Source organism: Calliopsis andreniformis, chromosome 4 (genome assembly GCF_051401765.1).
Source record: "Calliopsis andreniformis isolate RMS-2024a chromosome 4, iyCalAndr_principal, whole genome shotgun sequence".
NCBI classification, from domain to species: domain Eukaryota; kingdom Metazoa; phylum Arthropoda; class Insecta; order Hymenoptera; family Andrenidae; genus Calliopsis; species Calliopsis andreniformis.
This window is the reverse complement of record NC_135065.1, coordinates 13,179,811-13,194,181: the sequence shown is the minus strand read 5'-3', so window position 1 is coordinate 13,194,181 and position 14,371 is coordinate 13,179,811. Positions and strand designations below refer to the sequence as shown.

The window sequence follows — 14,371 nt, the reverse complement described above, 5'->3', positions numbered from 1 at the left end:
GCGAACGCCGTCTCTCTCCTCGCCAACCTCCGCGCTCGCGTGCCCCCTTGGCTCCCCCCACAGCCGCGGTTCAACCTTCTCGACGTCGCGATTCGTTCACGGTGTACATCGCGACGTCACCGCAGGCGCAGGCCTAGTTTTCGAGTCCGCGGCACCGATTACCCAAGGCGAAACCTCTCTCGGTTCTCCGACCTGGGGATTTCAAGGTCGACGCCGCTTCGACGTCCACAGACACCGCTTGGAGAACATCCTGGCCGAAGATATCCGACGAGGTGGAAGCGTTCCGCGTTCGTGCCTCTCCTGTGAAGCTAGACGGCGAGGGAGAGGACGCGACCTTGAGGTATTGGTCAATTGGAAGACGCTGGCTTACGCTTCGGAGTATTCTTGCAGTGGATGTTGCGACGCTTGCTGTGCTAATTAGTTGTTAGCCTCTTGGAACGAGTTAACCCTCGCGAGAGATGACTCAGACTGTTTTTTGCGGGTTTCTAGGTGAAAGCCTGCTTGTGTGTGTTCCGCTGGAACCTAGGAGTTAGTTATGTTAGTTAGGATACGTGCAATTGGTTTATTTAATGTTAGAGTCTAGGTACTTCTTTGATATTCAACTATGCGAAGGATTACCTGACTGTGTCGTTAAAATTATTTAGAAGATGGGATGGCTGGAAAAGTTAATGGATGTTAATATTAAGCAAATTCATTTCTCAATCCTAGAAGCTTCTTAAAATACCTCTGCAATCTCTCTCTGCTTCACCAAATTTTCATACCGTCTTGATTAGGACATTAATCATGGGATGAAGGAATTCTAAAAATTTGGCACTCAAACATTTCTCTGAGAAGACACTGATGCAGAGAAAAAGAGAGAGAGAGTGCGTATACCGGGCGATTTTTATCGCCCTTGGCACGAATCGGCAAAGGCGATTGCATTTCGAGAAGGAGATCACACGAGCATGTTCCTTAATAAGAGTATATGTCGCGTTTTTCTGCCGCTCCCCTTCCAACAGTCTCTTCATCTTTTCTATTATGAATCATCAACATTTGCCAACGCTCTTCCACCATTTACTTGTTTATTTCAACGTCAGAAATACCTGCAATTAAATGAACATTATTGCAAAGAAACAGGATGGCAAGGATCAAGTGAACATAAAACAAATTGTTGCACCTGTATTTGAAAAGTCATATCATTCGTATTATCGCTAATTCGCTCGAAAATAATTATGTTAAAGACGCAGTGGACGTCCCCACATTCGTGTTCAGAATTTAACGCACACGGAGCACACCGGAAGACACAGTCCACTCCACATATGTAAAAAGAGACACATTACTTCGATCGAGCATTCGTATCATTCCACGCAAGGGTCGTTTCTGTTTCGATCTTCATCGTTCGATAGAAATATCACTCTCATTCGGTTCGATTTTATTTTTTAGTATACTTCGTATCGGAGAAAAAAACCGAGGAAAATTCGAGGTAGAGTCTATTAGCCTCCCGATGATCATTTTTTGATCCAGCGACTACACGCTTTCTACAAATACCTGTTCCGTTAAGTCATTCGTCACACGCAGAGGCACGATATTCAATGCCTCGCTTTTGCCATGAACCTGGCCCAGAGGTGAACACTCTTGGAGTATTTATCACTGGGGAGGCGATAATTTGGCCAAGAGCGAGTAATGAACGTGTCTATCTCTCGAGTGTCCCGATTTTCTAGCCCATTGACTTACTAAATTTCTAATTCCAGAGACTGTAAGAATCGCGGGACTTCCAGTAGCGAGTTAACGGGTTACGGACACCTGACAATTATTAATATCGAAGTCAACCGTGATCCTTGCAGCGTTTTCCATATAGAAATAGGTATGGGTGGATTGCTAGCAAATCGTTTTTCGCTGAAAGAACGATCATTCTTCACGCGATGACAAGGAGATCACGGTTGCTAGAGCTGACGCATCCTTTGGCCGCGTGATTGAGCTTAATCATTAGCCGGACATAGGTTTCGCAAGAACGCTCATATAAAAGGCTTCTCGTCGCAATTTGGAGGCATTTATTGCTTGACGACAATCACGGGAACGGAAATGAAACGAACATTCTTGTGGACTCCATCGAGAAGTCATCAGCGCTTTTACGGATACTCTAAATTAATCCCTTGCGAGTTTTTTTTCATCAGACTACTTTTCAACCTAAGATGGTAGATAACTGAGTTATTCATCAGCAAGAGCCGCCCTCTGAGTATTAAAAAACAATAGAAATGAGTGAATTCTTAAATTATAAGTTCATGCAAACAATTACGAGTATTTCAATACAGATTGAAGCGTGTAAGAGACTTTAACTAACGTACCAATGACGCTGCTCCAGGCAATCACCTTCGAGCAATGTCCCTCGCCTTCAGCCTCAGCATTCGTTTCATTTTTATTCGCGCAATCCACGATCATTCAGATACAAAGAATCCTGTCATTTTCTTCACGCTCACTCGAGTTCACACGCAGCCATCGCGCACACGCACAGAACCGACCAATGGACGGAGGAATCGAAAGGGTGTAGGATCATTTGGAGGTCGATCCAGGATAGTAATACACGACTGCCGGTGCGGGAAGCTGCCAATGCGCAGCGTGAAGCTCAATCAACTGCAACAAGGTCTTTCTGACCGATGGCAGGATAGTTTCTTCCGCGAGAAACGCGTCCCTCAAGCTCCCAAGCAGTTGCTGCAACTGGGCTGGCAATTCGATGTCTAGATCCTTCCCGATGCATGTCAAGATAAAGAAAAGACAGTCCGTCTTTAAAAAACAAAAAAAAAAAAAAAATAAGATTAATTGATATTAAATTCCAGGTCCGAAACCTTTTAATTTTACTGCTGAATCAGACCTACCTCCGCTAGAGAATTCACAACAGGCGGTTGTAGGCAATCCTGACAACACTTCCCAAGCAACGTGAGCAGAACACGTCCGGGAGGAACGCCCTCCTGTTGTGTCTTCAGCTGAAGCTGCCTCCGCTTTAACTATAACCACAATCATCCATATACATGAAAACGGTTCACCGATGTTCGAGCAAAAAAGAGAACGGTTCAGAAAGTGGTTAACATTGCGGAACGGAATGGACCGATACTGTAATCGATCAGAGATCGTTTGACAGCGGTACAAGAGCCTCGAAGCTTCATTAAACATCCATCTGCTTTTGTCGCCAAGTAAAGACTACATATAGATGATGTTATTTCCTACCTGACAGTACATCTCATTCAAGAAGGTCATGAAGGCGGAATAACGATGACAACTCGACCCATCGTAAAGTACTTTAGCTCGATCTTGATACCATTGCTGACAAGTGTTGAGTAATGATTCTAGGAAAGTCTCTTTGGCTTCTTTCTGTAGCAAATCATTTGAGATAAATCTTTACTGGCATTAGAGATGAGATCAAGGTTAATCGAGTGACGATTTGATGAATAGTAACCTCTATGATGGTGATACAAATTTTCGCTGCTGGTTCTGCATACTTCCGGTTCTCCACGACTCTCTCCAGGATGTGTCGCACTAGTTCCATCAAGGCTCGCGCGTTTAAGAGATTTGGATCTATGGAACACAGTATATTATTAGATACGAGCACTTTACAGCGAAAATATTTTCTTCTCGAATGCTAGTTATACCTTCGATAGCTCTTAGGAGCGTTTCTTGGATTGCTGGAGGAAATTTTCCCAATTCGGATGCATCTGAAATGTTCACCGCTTTTGTAGCCAACACGTCAGCCGCATTCAAGCTTTTCGATCGCTTCAGACCATAAGTAGACACGAAAGATAACGATTTCGTGAGTCTCCCTGGTTTCGTCACATTCGGTTTGACTTCGTTTTGTTCCATATTAAAGTGGACCCTGCCCGAGCCCTATTTCACAGTCAAAAACAGTGTTAGGTGACTGCTATCAATTTAGAGTATTGCATGCCAAGAAATCAACTTACATGCAAAATATTACCGCTTGATGCAGAAGTATCTAAAGGATGTGTCTGTCGCAACGCAGAAGTTGTCGAGTGATGACCACTATGAGAATGGCGGGACGTCTGATGGTGCTGCTGTTGTAGGGTATGCTGTATTTGTTGCTGCTGCTGCGCGTAAAGATACCGATGGACATTGCCACTCGATTTGCTGTGTTGCAAATAGTATGGGGATCGATCTGAGGCGTTCGTCCGAGACCTGAATTCAAAACAGGCTTCGTTAACAGCCGATCGTTTTTAAGTAAAGTGAAAGCGCCAATTTTAAATCGTTCTCTCTTTTAATAACCACATAAGTGCTTTAAAAGTTCATATGATATTATATTTTTTACAACCATTAGTCTTTTCACGATGTAACCCAGAAGTTGCAGGATTAACAGTTCATCGAGTTGATCGTTGCAGTTCTATAGCTCTTTCACTTTCGTACTCGCTGATACGAATACTAATCTATAATAACGATGTTGCGCAAAAGAACTCGACGAAAAAGTTAGTTTACTTTCAAAATTACTTTCATTTTCCCTGTCTACACATAGAATCATTATCATTTTTAAGATACTCAAGAGGAATCTCCTCAACTCAGATTTCATTCCAAATGATTGTTTATTATTTTTCTAATGTACCATTGAAAGCGTAGCTTTTTTCTTTCTACATGAATATTCATGTTGAAAGAGTCCGAAAAACGAGTTTTGTCTCCAATGTTTTTCCTTCACAGAAATCTCGTCGAAATTTATGTAATTTTACAGGATTCTTGTGCTCGACAGTTTTCTCAACATTCCTTTCAGCGTTAAGCGAGCTACAAATATTTCGCAAGTAGTTGATACTTACTTAGAAGGATGTGAGTCGTTCTGCTTCATAGTGAACTCCTTCGCGTACACGTTCAATCGCAGATTAGTGACGTTCGCCGTGGTTCCTTCTGTTCTAACACCTAAGAATGATTAAATATTTAATCTAGGAGTACTGCAAGTTGAAAAAAATACAAGATACGAACCTGGAGGCCGATAAATTTCCAAGGAAGGCTTGCTCTTCAGGGTAGTCACGTTATTGTTGTTAGTACTATTATTATTGTTGTTATTTCCTTTCTGCGAAATCGCATCCCTCATCTAAAATGATTGAGAAATCAGAAAAATAATTTTTACATCCCTATCTTTCATTGATAATAAACATTATAATCCCCCCTGAAAACCATTCCTGTCTAAAACTCAAATCTCTCCTCATTAAAAACCTCCTCCACACCTACAGAATTCATAACAAAACCCAGAACGTGACATCCTTCCCAGAAACTATCTCATTCAGCACAGTTCTCCCATAAAAGTCAACTTCGGAGCGATCGATCCCTCTAAAGATAACGTGTAGACTAGCCCAAGAGCCTCTCGCTATGTTTTAGAAAGCAACTCCTCATGAAAGCACCCATTGAGACAATATTCTCGCGACAAAGAGACCTTGATCGACTCAGGCGTCTCAGAGGCCAAAAACACAAAAGCATGAGACGACGAGGACGCAGGGGATGAAAGGCAAAAGACTCACAGTGAATCGCGTGCGAGAATCATCCTTTCCAAGGGCGTCAAGAGATAGTGTCGGATGGAAATCCTTGCGTGTGGTAAAGGTGACAGCGGGGATGGCTACCGAGCAGACGGAGCAAGGCTCGAGGAACGCGAAATGGTCTGGTGACACGTGTCACGCGAAAATCTCGCGGTATCCGCGTTTTCTTGTCGAATTTTCTTCCAGCTTTTTCCGCGTTGTCGCTCGGCCGCACGTTACAGCCGACTCCGATGACTGTTGACTAATAATAGACGGCACGGCCACGAGCAAACAAGCTAGCGAACGAACGAGCGAGCGAGCGAAACGAACGCGAATATACAGGCACACGATACGAGCTTACATACGTATTAATGTGCGCTGCACCGCGCTAAGAGTGGACTGAAATATCCGACGCTAGTCATCCTCGGCTGTCGCTTAAACACACGTTCAGGGTAGATCCGAAAATTGCCCGGCGCGGACGTTACCGCGCCTTCCTCTGCTTCTGCGTGAAATCGACGATCTCAAAAGGCGATTCCCGCGGCAGAAAAGAGCGGGCTGAGGATTTATAAGAAGGTCTTCAAGTGACAAATGCGTGAAAATCGAATTCTCCATCGTGATCGAAGTTGTTACGTTAACGTCTCCTAAAATGGAAGCTTATTAATGTACTGTTTAAAATCTAGCATCTTTCTCTGAATTCTAAAATGTAGAGTCGCGAGAAAATGGAGTTGTTGCTCGAGACCACTATCCGTGTCATTTTTAGTCTGCTTTATGCCCAGGAAAAGAGCAAAGTTACACATGTTGAGGTAACCCTGAGCGGTTAATTGACTTCTACTTGCAGAATCTCATAACCTCGACCTGGACAAGTAATTGAATTAGCTTTTTTGTGAAAACTGAACTTTTTACGAGTTTTCGAGATTAATGATAACGCAAGTTTGATTAATAGTCGGTGAAAATCTGATCGAAAACGTGTAATAAATTTTGGCTTCGACGCTATTTCCATTTGCTCCTTAAATATCTGTGACTAACGCAACATCCTGCAAATGTATTCGTTCTATGGAAACGCAAGCAGTTTACCCACGCGTCTCCATCATACTCTCACCCATTTTAATTAACTCACCTTCTTCGTTTCTTCCTTCGGGTGGGACAATCGAGCAACTCGTACCATCTTGACAGCTAATTACTCGATGAAAATTTCGTCTAATTCCTTGAGGCACAATCGCAGTTATTCTGTTTTCTAAAAAACCAATCCCTACTAAACGAATATGGTAAAGCAAACAATGAGTCATGTTCGGTAACAAGTGTCTTTTACATTAACATTTGAATTTCTATATAATCGACCAACTACGGTTCATCCTACTTTTTCAATATGGAGGTCTGCTTTAAGATTCAACGATCGCAAAAATGTTAATAAACCGATCGATTTGATTAAAAGAATATGCTCACTAACCTTCATTGAGATATACTGCAAAGTTCAGGAAATCTTGTCGCAATCGTGTCGAATTTAATGTATCACTACAGTATTCGAGAATTCGTTGAAAAACTTGAAAATTATCGTTCGTTCGTACGCAGTTTCATGCTCAGCCGGCGCTGAGAACCGGAAGTGAACCTCTATGACGTCGTTTCTCTCAATGCTGGCACTCGATCAACCAATTTGAGGCGACCACGAACCTGTATTCAGATTATCGCGATGATTCATCGTATCGTATTGTAGATATTCATTTAAGATGCATTCAATGATATAAGTGCCTCTCGAATTTTCTTAATTATGCGCTTCAGAAAGGGTAAAATGGTGACACGAAATTTGAAGGCTTTCCTTTAACAGGACGAACTAAAGATGGCGTTTGTTAAGCATCCTGTGACACATTTCCTGTCATCCCTTCAGTACGATTTATAATCAAAATAATTCAGTACTTTGAACTCATAAAAGAGGTAACTTAATTAAAACACTAATTTCAGGCAAAAAATGTGATTTCCTTTTTTATAGAATTAAGGTTATTATTGAATTTCGTTAGAAATCATTGGCCACTAAATTGGCGCCAAAAACGACCGGAAACCGAGCCTATTATTTCTAACCAAAATGGCTGACTTTTGTCTCTATAGCCCTCGATCTTTGCAATATGAGTTTAATTTTGTTCAAAGATACCTAAATGGACCGAAATCTATTCTTCAATTACTACAATTACTGTCTTTCCAATTGGTCCTTACATCCCCCTCTTTACAACGACTCTAATTCAATCTACACTCAACACAAACCTTCAAATTAATTCCATAACTTGAAGCAAGTAATGACGCACACTACAATTAATGTCAATAATTTAAACCAGTATTCATTTCCACATTCACGAACTTCGAAAACTTCAACATTACCTTCGAACTAGATCCATCTACGAAATCTTTGAAACTAGAGGCTAATGTTGACACGGTTTATCGATTTTACAAACACTGCAGTGACTTCAACACGATCGATTTTCGAGGCCAGCATCGATGCTCACCGAAAGGAATCGTGGAGAACACGCCTTCGTTCCTCGAGAACGGAAGAAGGCGATCTTACGCGAACATTTCGCGATGCCAGCTCGAGTATTTGCGATCGAGCCGGATTATCTGCGACTGTCGTGAATCCTCGACCACGCACTGTCCCACCCACGCAAATGTTTCACCATTCTCGTTGCACAGACGTGCAATTGAAAATTAGTATGACGCACCACGCGCGAACTTAAGTTACTGTGCATACAATCAGCTGTTTGCGTCGGTTAACCCTGTTCTAAACGAATTCTCGATTTTTTTGCAAATATTTACGAAAGATGGAGATAGGGGATATGTAAATAGAAAAAGATAGGATGTACTTTTAGTAAAAAAGTAGGAGAATTCGTGTGACATTAGTTTAATTAAATAGTTTAAAAGATTAGATTATACAAGAATGGAATTTTTCTGCTAGAATGGTGTTAGGAAAGGGTTAGTGCCTTGGGCAAACTGTAGCTAGTTTTAGATTAGATGTAACATACCTTAATTTAAATTAAAATATATTCCTCCTCCCACTTAAAGAAATAATTTACGACAGTTATTTTACACATTTTAAATATGAATTTTTATGTCTCCATCTCTTTGAGCTTATGCAACGTTTACTTTCTCTATAGAGAATTCTATAAGATATTACTAAACATGGTGTCACAGAGAAATTGAAATGGCGCCAAATTGAAATTAGTAGGAATTTATTCTCTGTTCTAGGATAAGAATAAACACTGATGATATATGACGAAATTCTGTCACAAATCATTATGTTTATTTGTAAATACTATTTAAAGGATTACAAACCACGGTAGCAATAAGTCAATTGAAGAATCTATATTTCTTTTTAATTGGAAGCATTAAACCATTTATATCACTTGTTCCGGCCAATGGTTACTTTTTCGTTTACACATCATTCGATGATATACTCCTTTTTTTGTTTTTCTTAAGCACTTAAATAACATACGTTGTGCCTCGGGTAACCATGTAACGATTCTTTTCTTGTTGGTAATTATCGTCGAAAAGAAAATCGTGAAAAATAACGTACCTAAATTTCAGCTAAATTCCATTCTAAATTCGAACGCTACGATAAAACGTAATATACAAGACCTAAATAGAGCCCTACGTGCTTATGATAACCGATCCTTTTTGAGATAAAAAAATCAAATAATGGTATTCAGGCCATGAATCGAACTGAATCGAATCAATGATTATCAGCACCGAGAGTGGTTGCAAAGCACGTTAGCAGAATCTACCTACAAAGTCACATTATTGGCATGAACGACGTAGTTCTCTGTATATGATAATATATAAGGTTTTCAAAACGATATTGAAATTGTATAACAGGGCGTCGATTATCAAAAAACGCATTAAAAAATTATAGTACATTAAATAGATATGGTAATAGGTTGTTGTGACGTTGGTATTGACGCAATCGTCATTACGGATTAAATGCTAATTTTTTTTCTCCTTATGAATCTTATATAACGATGTAACAAAAAATTAACATCGTTCTTATGACAAGTCTTGATATTCTTTGCTACTGAAATGTCCTTCAACGTTTCGATACTACTCTGTAGACAGATTCCCTCGTTTCGACATCGAAAATACATCCTTCAATATACAATACAGAAAAAAGTTTGCTTATAAATTATCATTCTCCGAATAATACACTTTTTTTTTTATAATACAGTACGATTGCGAATATGTATAACCATTATTATACGTATATCCGTATGCGTTTTCTTCTTGTTTTCGTTCATGCAGACAGTCGAAATGTAATATCAAAGTTCGCAGCAACCGGAGGACTTCCGGTAGAAGTGTCGAAGATACTCGCTCAAGAGGGTAATATTCTATTGACCTGATTTAACATTTCGACTGTAGCCGTATTCGCTGTATAATAGTTATTTAAAATTGTAATGTCGGCTAGTGTGGCCTGTGAACACTTGGGTAGTTTTTAGAGTTCTTTATGGTGAGCGGACAACAGTCACTCTAAACGCTTATTATATCCTTTACACTAATCTTTTCTTTTATCTTTTATCTATTATATCGTGTGTACGACAAACCAATGTGTGTGTTTGTGTATATATATATATATATTAATGTTTAATAATGTACAAATATATGCAACGAATAGATATTATCATTTAAATAAATTGCGATAACTATGACACACTGAACAGCAGCGTGTGAACACGAGCGCGTAAATATGAAATACAATGTGTTCTTGTGGAAAGTTAATGTTTCGCAGTAACATTGTTACCATGGTAACTTGTCTTCACACCAAACATTCTGTGAAATTAAACGAAACCGCAACGAAAAGTACTTTTCCCTTCGGAACAGTTAAACGAGATTAATTTACATATATTCGTGTGTCTGAATAAACGAGTATTTCTACAAAAAAAATATTCGTATGCTTCAAAGTTGCAGTATGTTGCAGTAGAACTCACACTTCTTAGGAACTTTCAAATTGTACAAATGCAATTCCGTTGCTGCGTTACGTAAACACGTTATCTATGACTATTATTGTGTACATTATTGCCATGGAAACGTTATTACTGCTGAAAATATTCGTTTCTTTTTCCATTAAATGAATGACCAGATATGGAATTTTGAGCGGTTGTGGCAGCTGTGTATAGTCTTCGTTATTTAAGTCTATTTGTCTTTTTCATCCTCTTTGTATTCCTTCTTAATCACATTTAAGCACGCATACACCACGATAAACACACACACGTGGTGTACAGCCTTTTTTTTTAAATATACAAGTATTACAGGATGGTTGAACCTCAAACTTTGTATCAACAGCATAATTTACGTGCTGCAATTTTTTTTTCAGTCTGTCGCACTTAGCATAAATGACGTTTGTATCTACTGTACATACATATGAATATCCAACCAACCTGCAGATCGTATGTACAAAACACAATAAGGTTATTATATATTAACAGGTCAATGAAACGATGTGCAGTATCTTGACTACAATGGTATGCAAATAATGGATCTCGTTAGAACGTTCAGTACATCGTAACGAACGACGTATAAGTAAATAAAAATCTTTCCTTCCTCGATCAGTTATCGTTCGAATTTTTAATTACGAATATATATATCTATATATATATATATATGTATGTATATACTTTTTATTACATACGCTACCAAATAACTGCTGCGTCGCTGCTCTTAAAGCATAATCCTAATTAGTACCTTTATCGTAGATTTGATTTAAAAAAGAAAAAAAAAAGAAAAATTAGCTAAATTTAACTGCTGAATATCCAAATACTTGATATTCGACCTATCCTTTCGCTACTGCATCTATTATCTTTTATAAAATCCCTCCCTGAGACACAAGGATCGGTCATGGATATCCAGTAGTTAGGCCGAAATGCTAAGCATTTTTCCGCTATAAAATAAGTGACAGTTAGCCTATCTCGATCATTTCTGTATCCTCCATGTTGCCGTGGCCGTTATGTCTATAAATTGGCACGATCATCGATTATACAATGTGTAAAGTTAAATGAATATACATACTAGATCAAATGTATTACGTAATACTTACGCAGGAAATCGCGTGGCATATGAAATCAAGAGAAAAATGCTTACCTATGGTTTTGTACATGTGTATTGTGTAAATGAAAGTGTGTGCTGCGTGGCGAGAAACCGCGCATGTTGCCTCTACGAGGACTTCTAGCGTTTATTACTCGTGGCTGTGAATACATATCCTCTAATATGCTTGGCGCCACGTACGTGAATCCCTGAAATAAACATTTGTTATTGTCAAAGGACGAAGTGAATTCCTGTGATGATAGACAGTGAAAAAAAAAACGTACTTGGAATACCCTATTAGCAGATTCACTTAACGTGTACTCCGCAGGAGAATCTATCACCGCAGATGTCGTAAACTTTTTATCGAATTGAGAGACGTCGTCTTCGCTTGCTAATTTTGGTCTAAAAGGAGGCTCTAACTTTCGAGAAATGACGTCGTTCCAATTGATATGCTTGAAAAATTGGTGACCTTTTATTTGCTCGGCGTCTGACGGACCAGATCCTAATCTTTGCGCGACTTGCCTCTACAAAAGCAAGCACAAATTGTGTGAGTATTACTACTGTAGAATAAGGAAGCATTAGAGCTTTGATAATTCACAAAATTCACCTTTAATAATTTTCGGATAAGATCCCTTGCATCTGATGTTAAATATTGTGGTAAATTCAGCTTACCACGAAGAATTTTTTCAATAGTTTTTTTTCTATTGTCAGAGGTGAACGGTGGCTATAAATATAGTATACAATGATTATACGTGTTTTTAAAGCATTAATTTATGTAAGAGTTTACTTACAGAGCCTGTCAGCATGTCATATGTTAATGTTCCAAGACTCCACCAATCTACTGCTTTACCATGACCACTTCTAGTTAGAATTTCAGGAGCCCTTTTAAAATAAATAACAGTAGTATAGATATCAATTCAATGAAAGATTTACAATTGTGTTGATAGAATTTTTCTTACATATATTCTATAGTTCCACAGAATGTATGTGTAACAGTACCATCTTGTATGTGTTCCTTACACAAACCAAAATCTGTTAACTTTATATGTCCGTCTGCATCTAACATAATATTCTCTGGCTTCAGATCTCTGAAAGTATGTTAATAATCAACAATCAGTTCAGAGATATGACTATGACATGCTTAAATATTATACCTAAATTCATATTTACAGGAATGTTGAAATACCTATATATAATTCCTTGTAAATGAAGATGTTGCAGAGCCAATATTATTTCTGATAGGTAAAAACTACAAAAAAATTTTCTGGTAAGCATTATGCTCTCTTGTAAAATAATTAAAAATGGAATTCTGTTTTACCAGGCAGTCTCTTCAAGAAAAATGCCTTCATCATTCAAGTGTCGAAATAATTCACCTCCACACATGTATTCCAAGATTAAATATAATTTACCACCAGTTTGGAAAGCATATATGAGGTCCACAATGAAAGGATGCTGGAGAACAAGAATGCAAACTCATCTGAATATATTTTTTACTAGCTTCAATCACTTTTCATAAAATATAAAATATCAGACTGCAAAATATTACAAATATCGTCTGAACTATGCCCTGTGTGATATTTAAATTTACCTTCACAGCTTCTAAGATATTTCTCTCAGCCTTAGTATGAGCAGTATCTTTATGGTTCCTTATAACTGAGGCTTTGGTTAAGACCTATTTCAAAAAAAAACTCCGCTATAAACCTTGATAATATATTTATAAAGTAACACTAAATCTATCAAACAACAGCTTGCAAGTTCTATCAGCATGCAAAAAGATCATCCAACACAATACTTTTAGCCAAAAGTTACTGACATATTGAATGACAGCATCCTTTCTTGGATACTCTTTTTTCCCCAAATATGAAGACAAAGACACTAAATAACATGCAAAGTTGTACAAAGAAAAGCAAAGAGAACAAAGAAACTTAAACTGTTCAAAGGAAAGGCATGAATCTGAAGCTTTTGAAGAGACACATTCAAAACATATTCTGTCATGCCACGCGATGTCACTAAGGAATCTATCGCGAGACAAAGAATAAAATCTTCCCTACCTTCATCGCGAAGATCGTGCCCCTGTCATTACCCGTTATTTTACGCACTTGAAAGACCTTTCCATAGCCACCCTTCCCGATAACTTTGCAAAGCTCGAAATCCTGTGGCCCAGCCTTCTCCCGTCCTCGATTGACATTCTGTTCCGATATGGGGACAGTTTCGACACCTTCAGACCTACCGCACAAGAGAAAACCGTCAATTACCTCAGGGGAAGCTGGACAGAGACGCGCGACGGGCACGCCAGCCAAGGGAAAAGGCTTACTCACTCGGTTATCTCGTTCACGTTCGGGTTCACATCGTACTCTTCCTACGTAAAAAGAAAAAACGAATGGGAATACGTTATCGAACACCGTGGACAGAGGCACAGAGAGAAATAGAACGACGATTAGATTTCAACTGGCGTGATCGCGTGCAGATGGAGAATTACCTCGCCGATCTCGATAACATCGTCGTCTGACTCGTCCCTATTTACTGTGTCCGCATCGTGCAACTCGATATCGAATACCCCAGCCATTCTAGGCGCGAACAGCTACCACTCGACGGTACAAAGAGATTCCGCGGTGGACCAGAAGGCGAATTGTCTCCCTTTTCTTTTCTCTCTTTAACATACGACGATGGCGCGACAATATTGTTATACGGTCAAAACCTTGAATTACTGCGAACAAGCTGCACCGTCCCAAGGCATACCAAACACCCTCGCCTCGTGTGCGTTCCGATTGGCTCCTGGCTACAATCGTCGCGCGGCCATCGGAGTGGGAGGATAGGCGTTCTCGACCAATCGGACGGTGCGATTG

At 39.3% G+C, this 14,371-nt stretch overlaps 2 protein-coding genes and 1 long non-coding RNA gene across 8 annotated transcripts; all 3 read right to left on the bottom strand.

Moving 5' to 3' along the window:
• Nucleotides 1–291: 291 nt before the first annotated feature.
• On the bottom strand, nucleotides 292–1,018 carry LOC143178428 (uncharacterized). 2 transcript variants are annotated; one of them, XR_013001787.1, is made up of 3 exons: nucleotides 725–1,018; nucleotides 619–656; nucleotides 292–522 (listed from the first exon to the last, which is right to left on the bottom strand). It is a non-coding gene; the product is annotated as an uncharacterized LOC143178428 (long non-coding RNA). The 2 variants fall into 2 exon arrangements; XR_013001786.1 differs by having other exon boundaries at nucleotides 292–656.
• Nucleotides 1,019–1,138: 120 nt separating this feature from the next.
• LOC143178423 (uncharacterized) lies at nucleotides 1,139–8,116 on the bottom strand. Of its 5 annotated transcripts, none has more exons than XM_076377077.1 (11): nucleotides 7,970–8,116; nucleotides 6,925–7,145; nucleotides 6,595–6,711; nucleotides 4,948–5,059; nucleotides 4,785–4,884; nucleotides 3,930–4,161; nucleotides 3,624–3,855; nucleotides 3,431–3,549; nucleotides 3,202–3,345; nucleotides 2,853–2,981; nucleotides 1,139–2,760 (listed from the first exon to the last, which is right to left on the bottom strand). In XM_076377077.1, the coding sequence occupies exons 3-11, from the start codon at nucleotides 6,640–6,642 to the stop codon at nucleotides 2,530–2,532; spliced, it is 1,347 nt and encodes a 448-aa protein (XP_076233192.1). In that variant the 5' UTR covers nucleotides 6,643–6,711; nucleotides 6,925–7,145; nucleotides 7,970–8,116; the 3' UTR covers nucleotides 1,139–2,529. The 5 variants fall into 5 exon arrangements, with proteins under 5 accessions (XP_076233192.1, XP_076233190.1, XP_076233191.1 ...); XM_076377075.1 differs by having other exon boundaries at nucleotides 6,595–6,729; nucleotides 7,845–8,107; XM_076377076.1 differs by having other exon boundaries at nucleotides 6,595–6,726; nucleotides 7,845–8,107.
• A 1,943-nt stretch (nucleotides 8,117–10,059) lies between these two features.
• On the bottom strand, nucleotides 10,060–14,259 carry LOC143177988 (ribosomal protein S6 kinase beta-1). Its single transcript, XM_076376359.1, has 12 exons — nucleotides 14,005–14,259; nucleotides 13,844–13,884; nucleotides 13,577–13,751; nucleotides 13,114–13,197; nucleotides 12,844–12,977; nucleotides 12,712–12,774; nucleotides 12,485–12,613; nucleotides 12,317–12,407; nucleotides 12,133–12,249; nucleotides 11,810–12,049; nucleotides 11,583–11,734; nucleotides 10,060–11,452 (listed from the first exon to the last, which is right to left on the bottom strand). The coding sequence occupies exons 1-12, from the start codon at nucleotides 14,089–14,091 to the stop codon at nucleotides 11,401–11,403; spliced, it is 1,365 nt and encodes a 454-aa protein (XP_076232474.1). The 5' UTR covers nucleotides 14,092–14,259; the 3' UTR covers nucleotides 10,060–11,400.
• Between the last annotated feature and the right edge of the window lie 112 nt (nucleotides 14,260–14,371).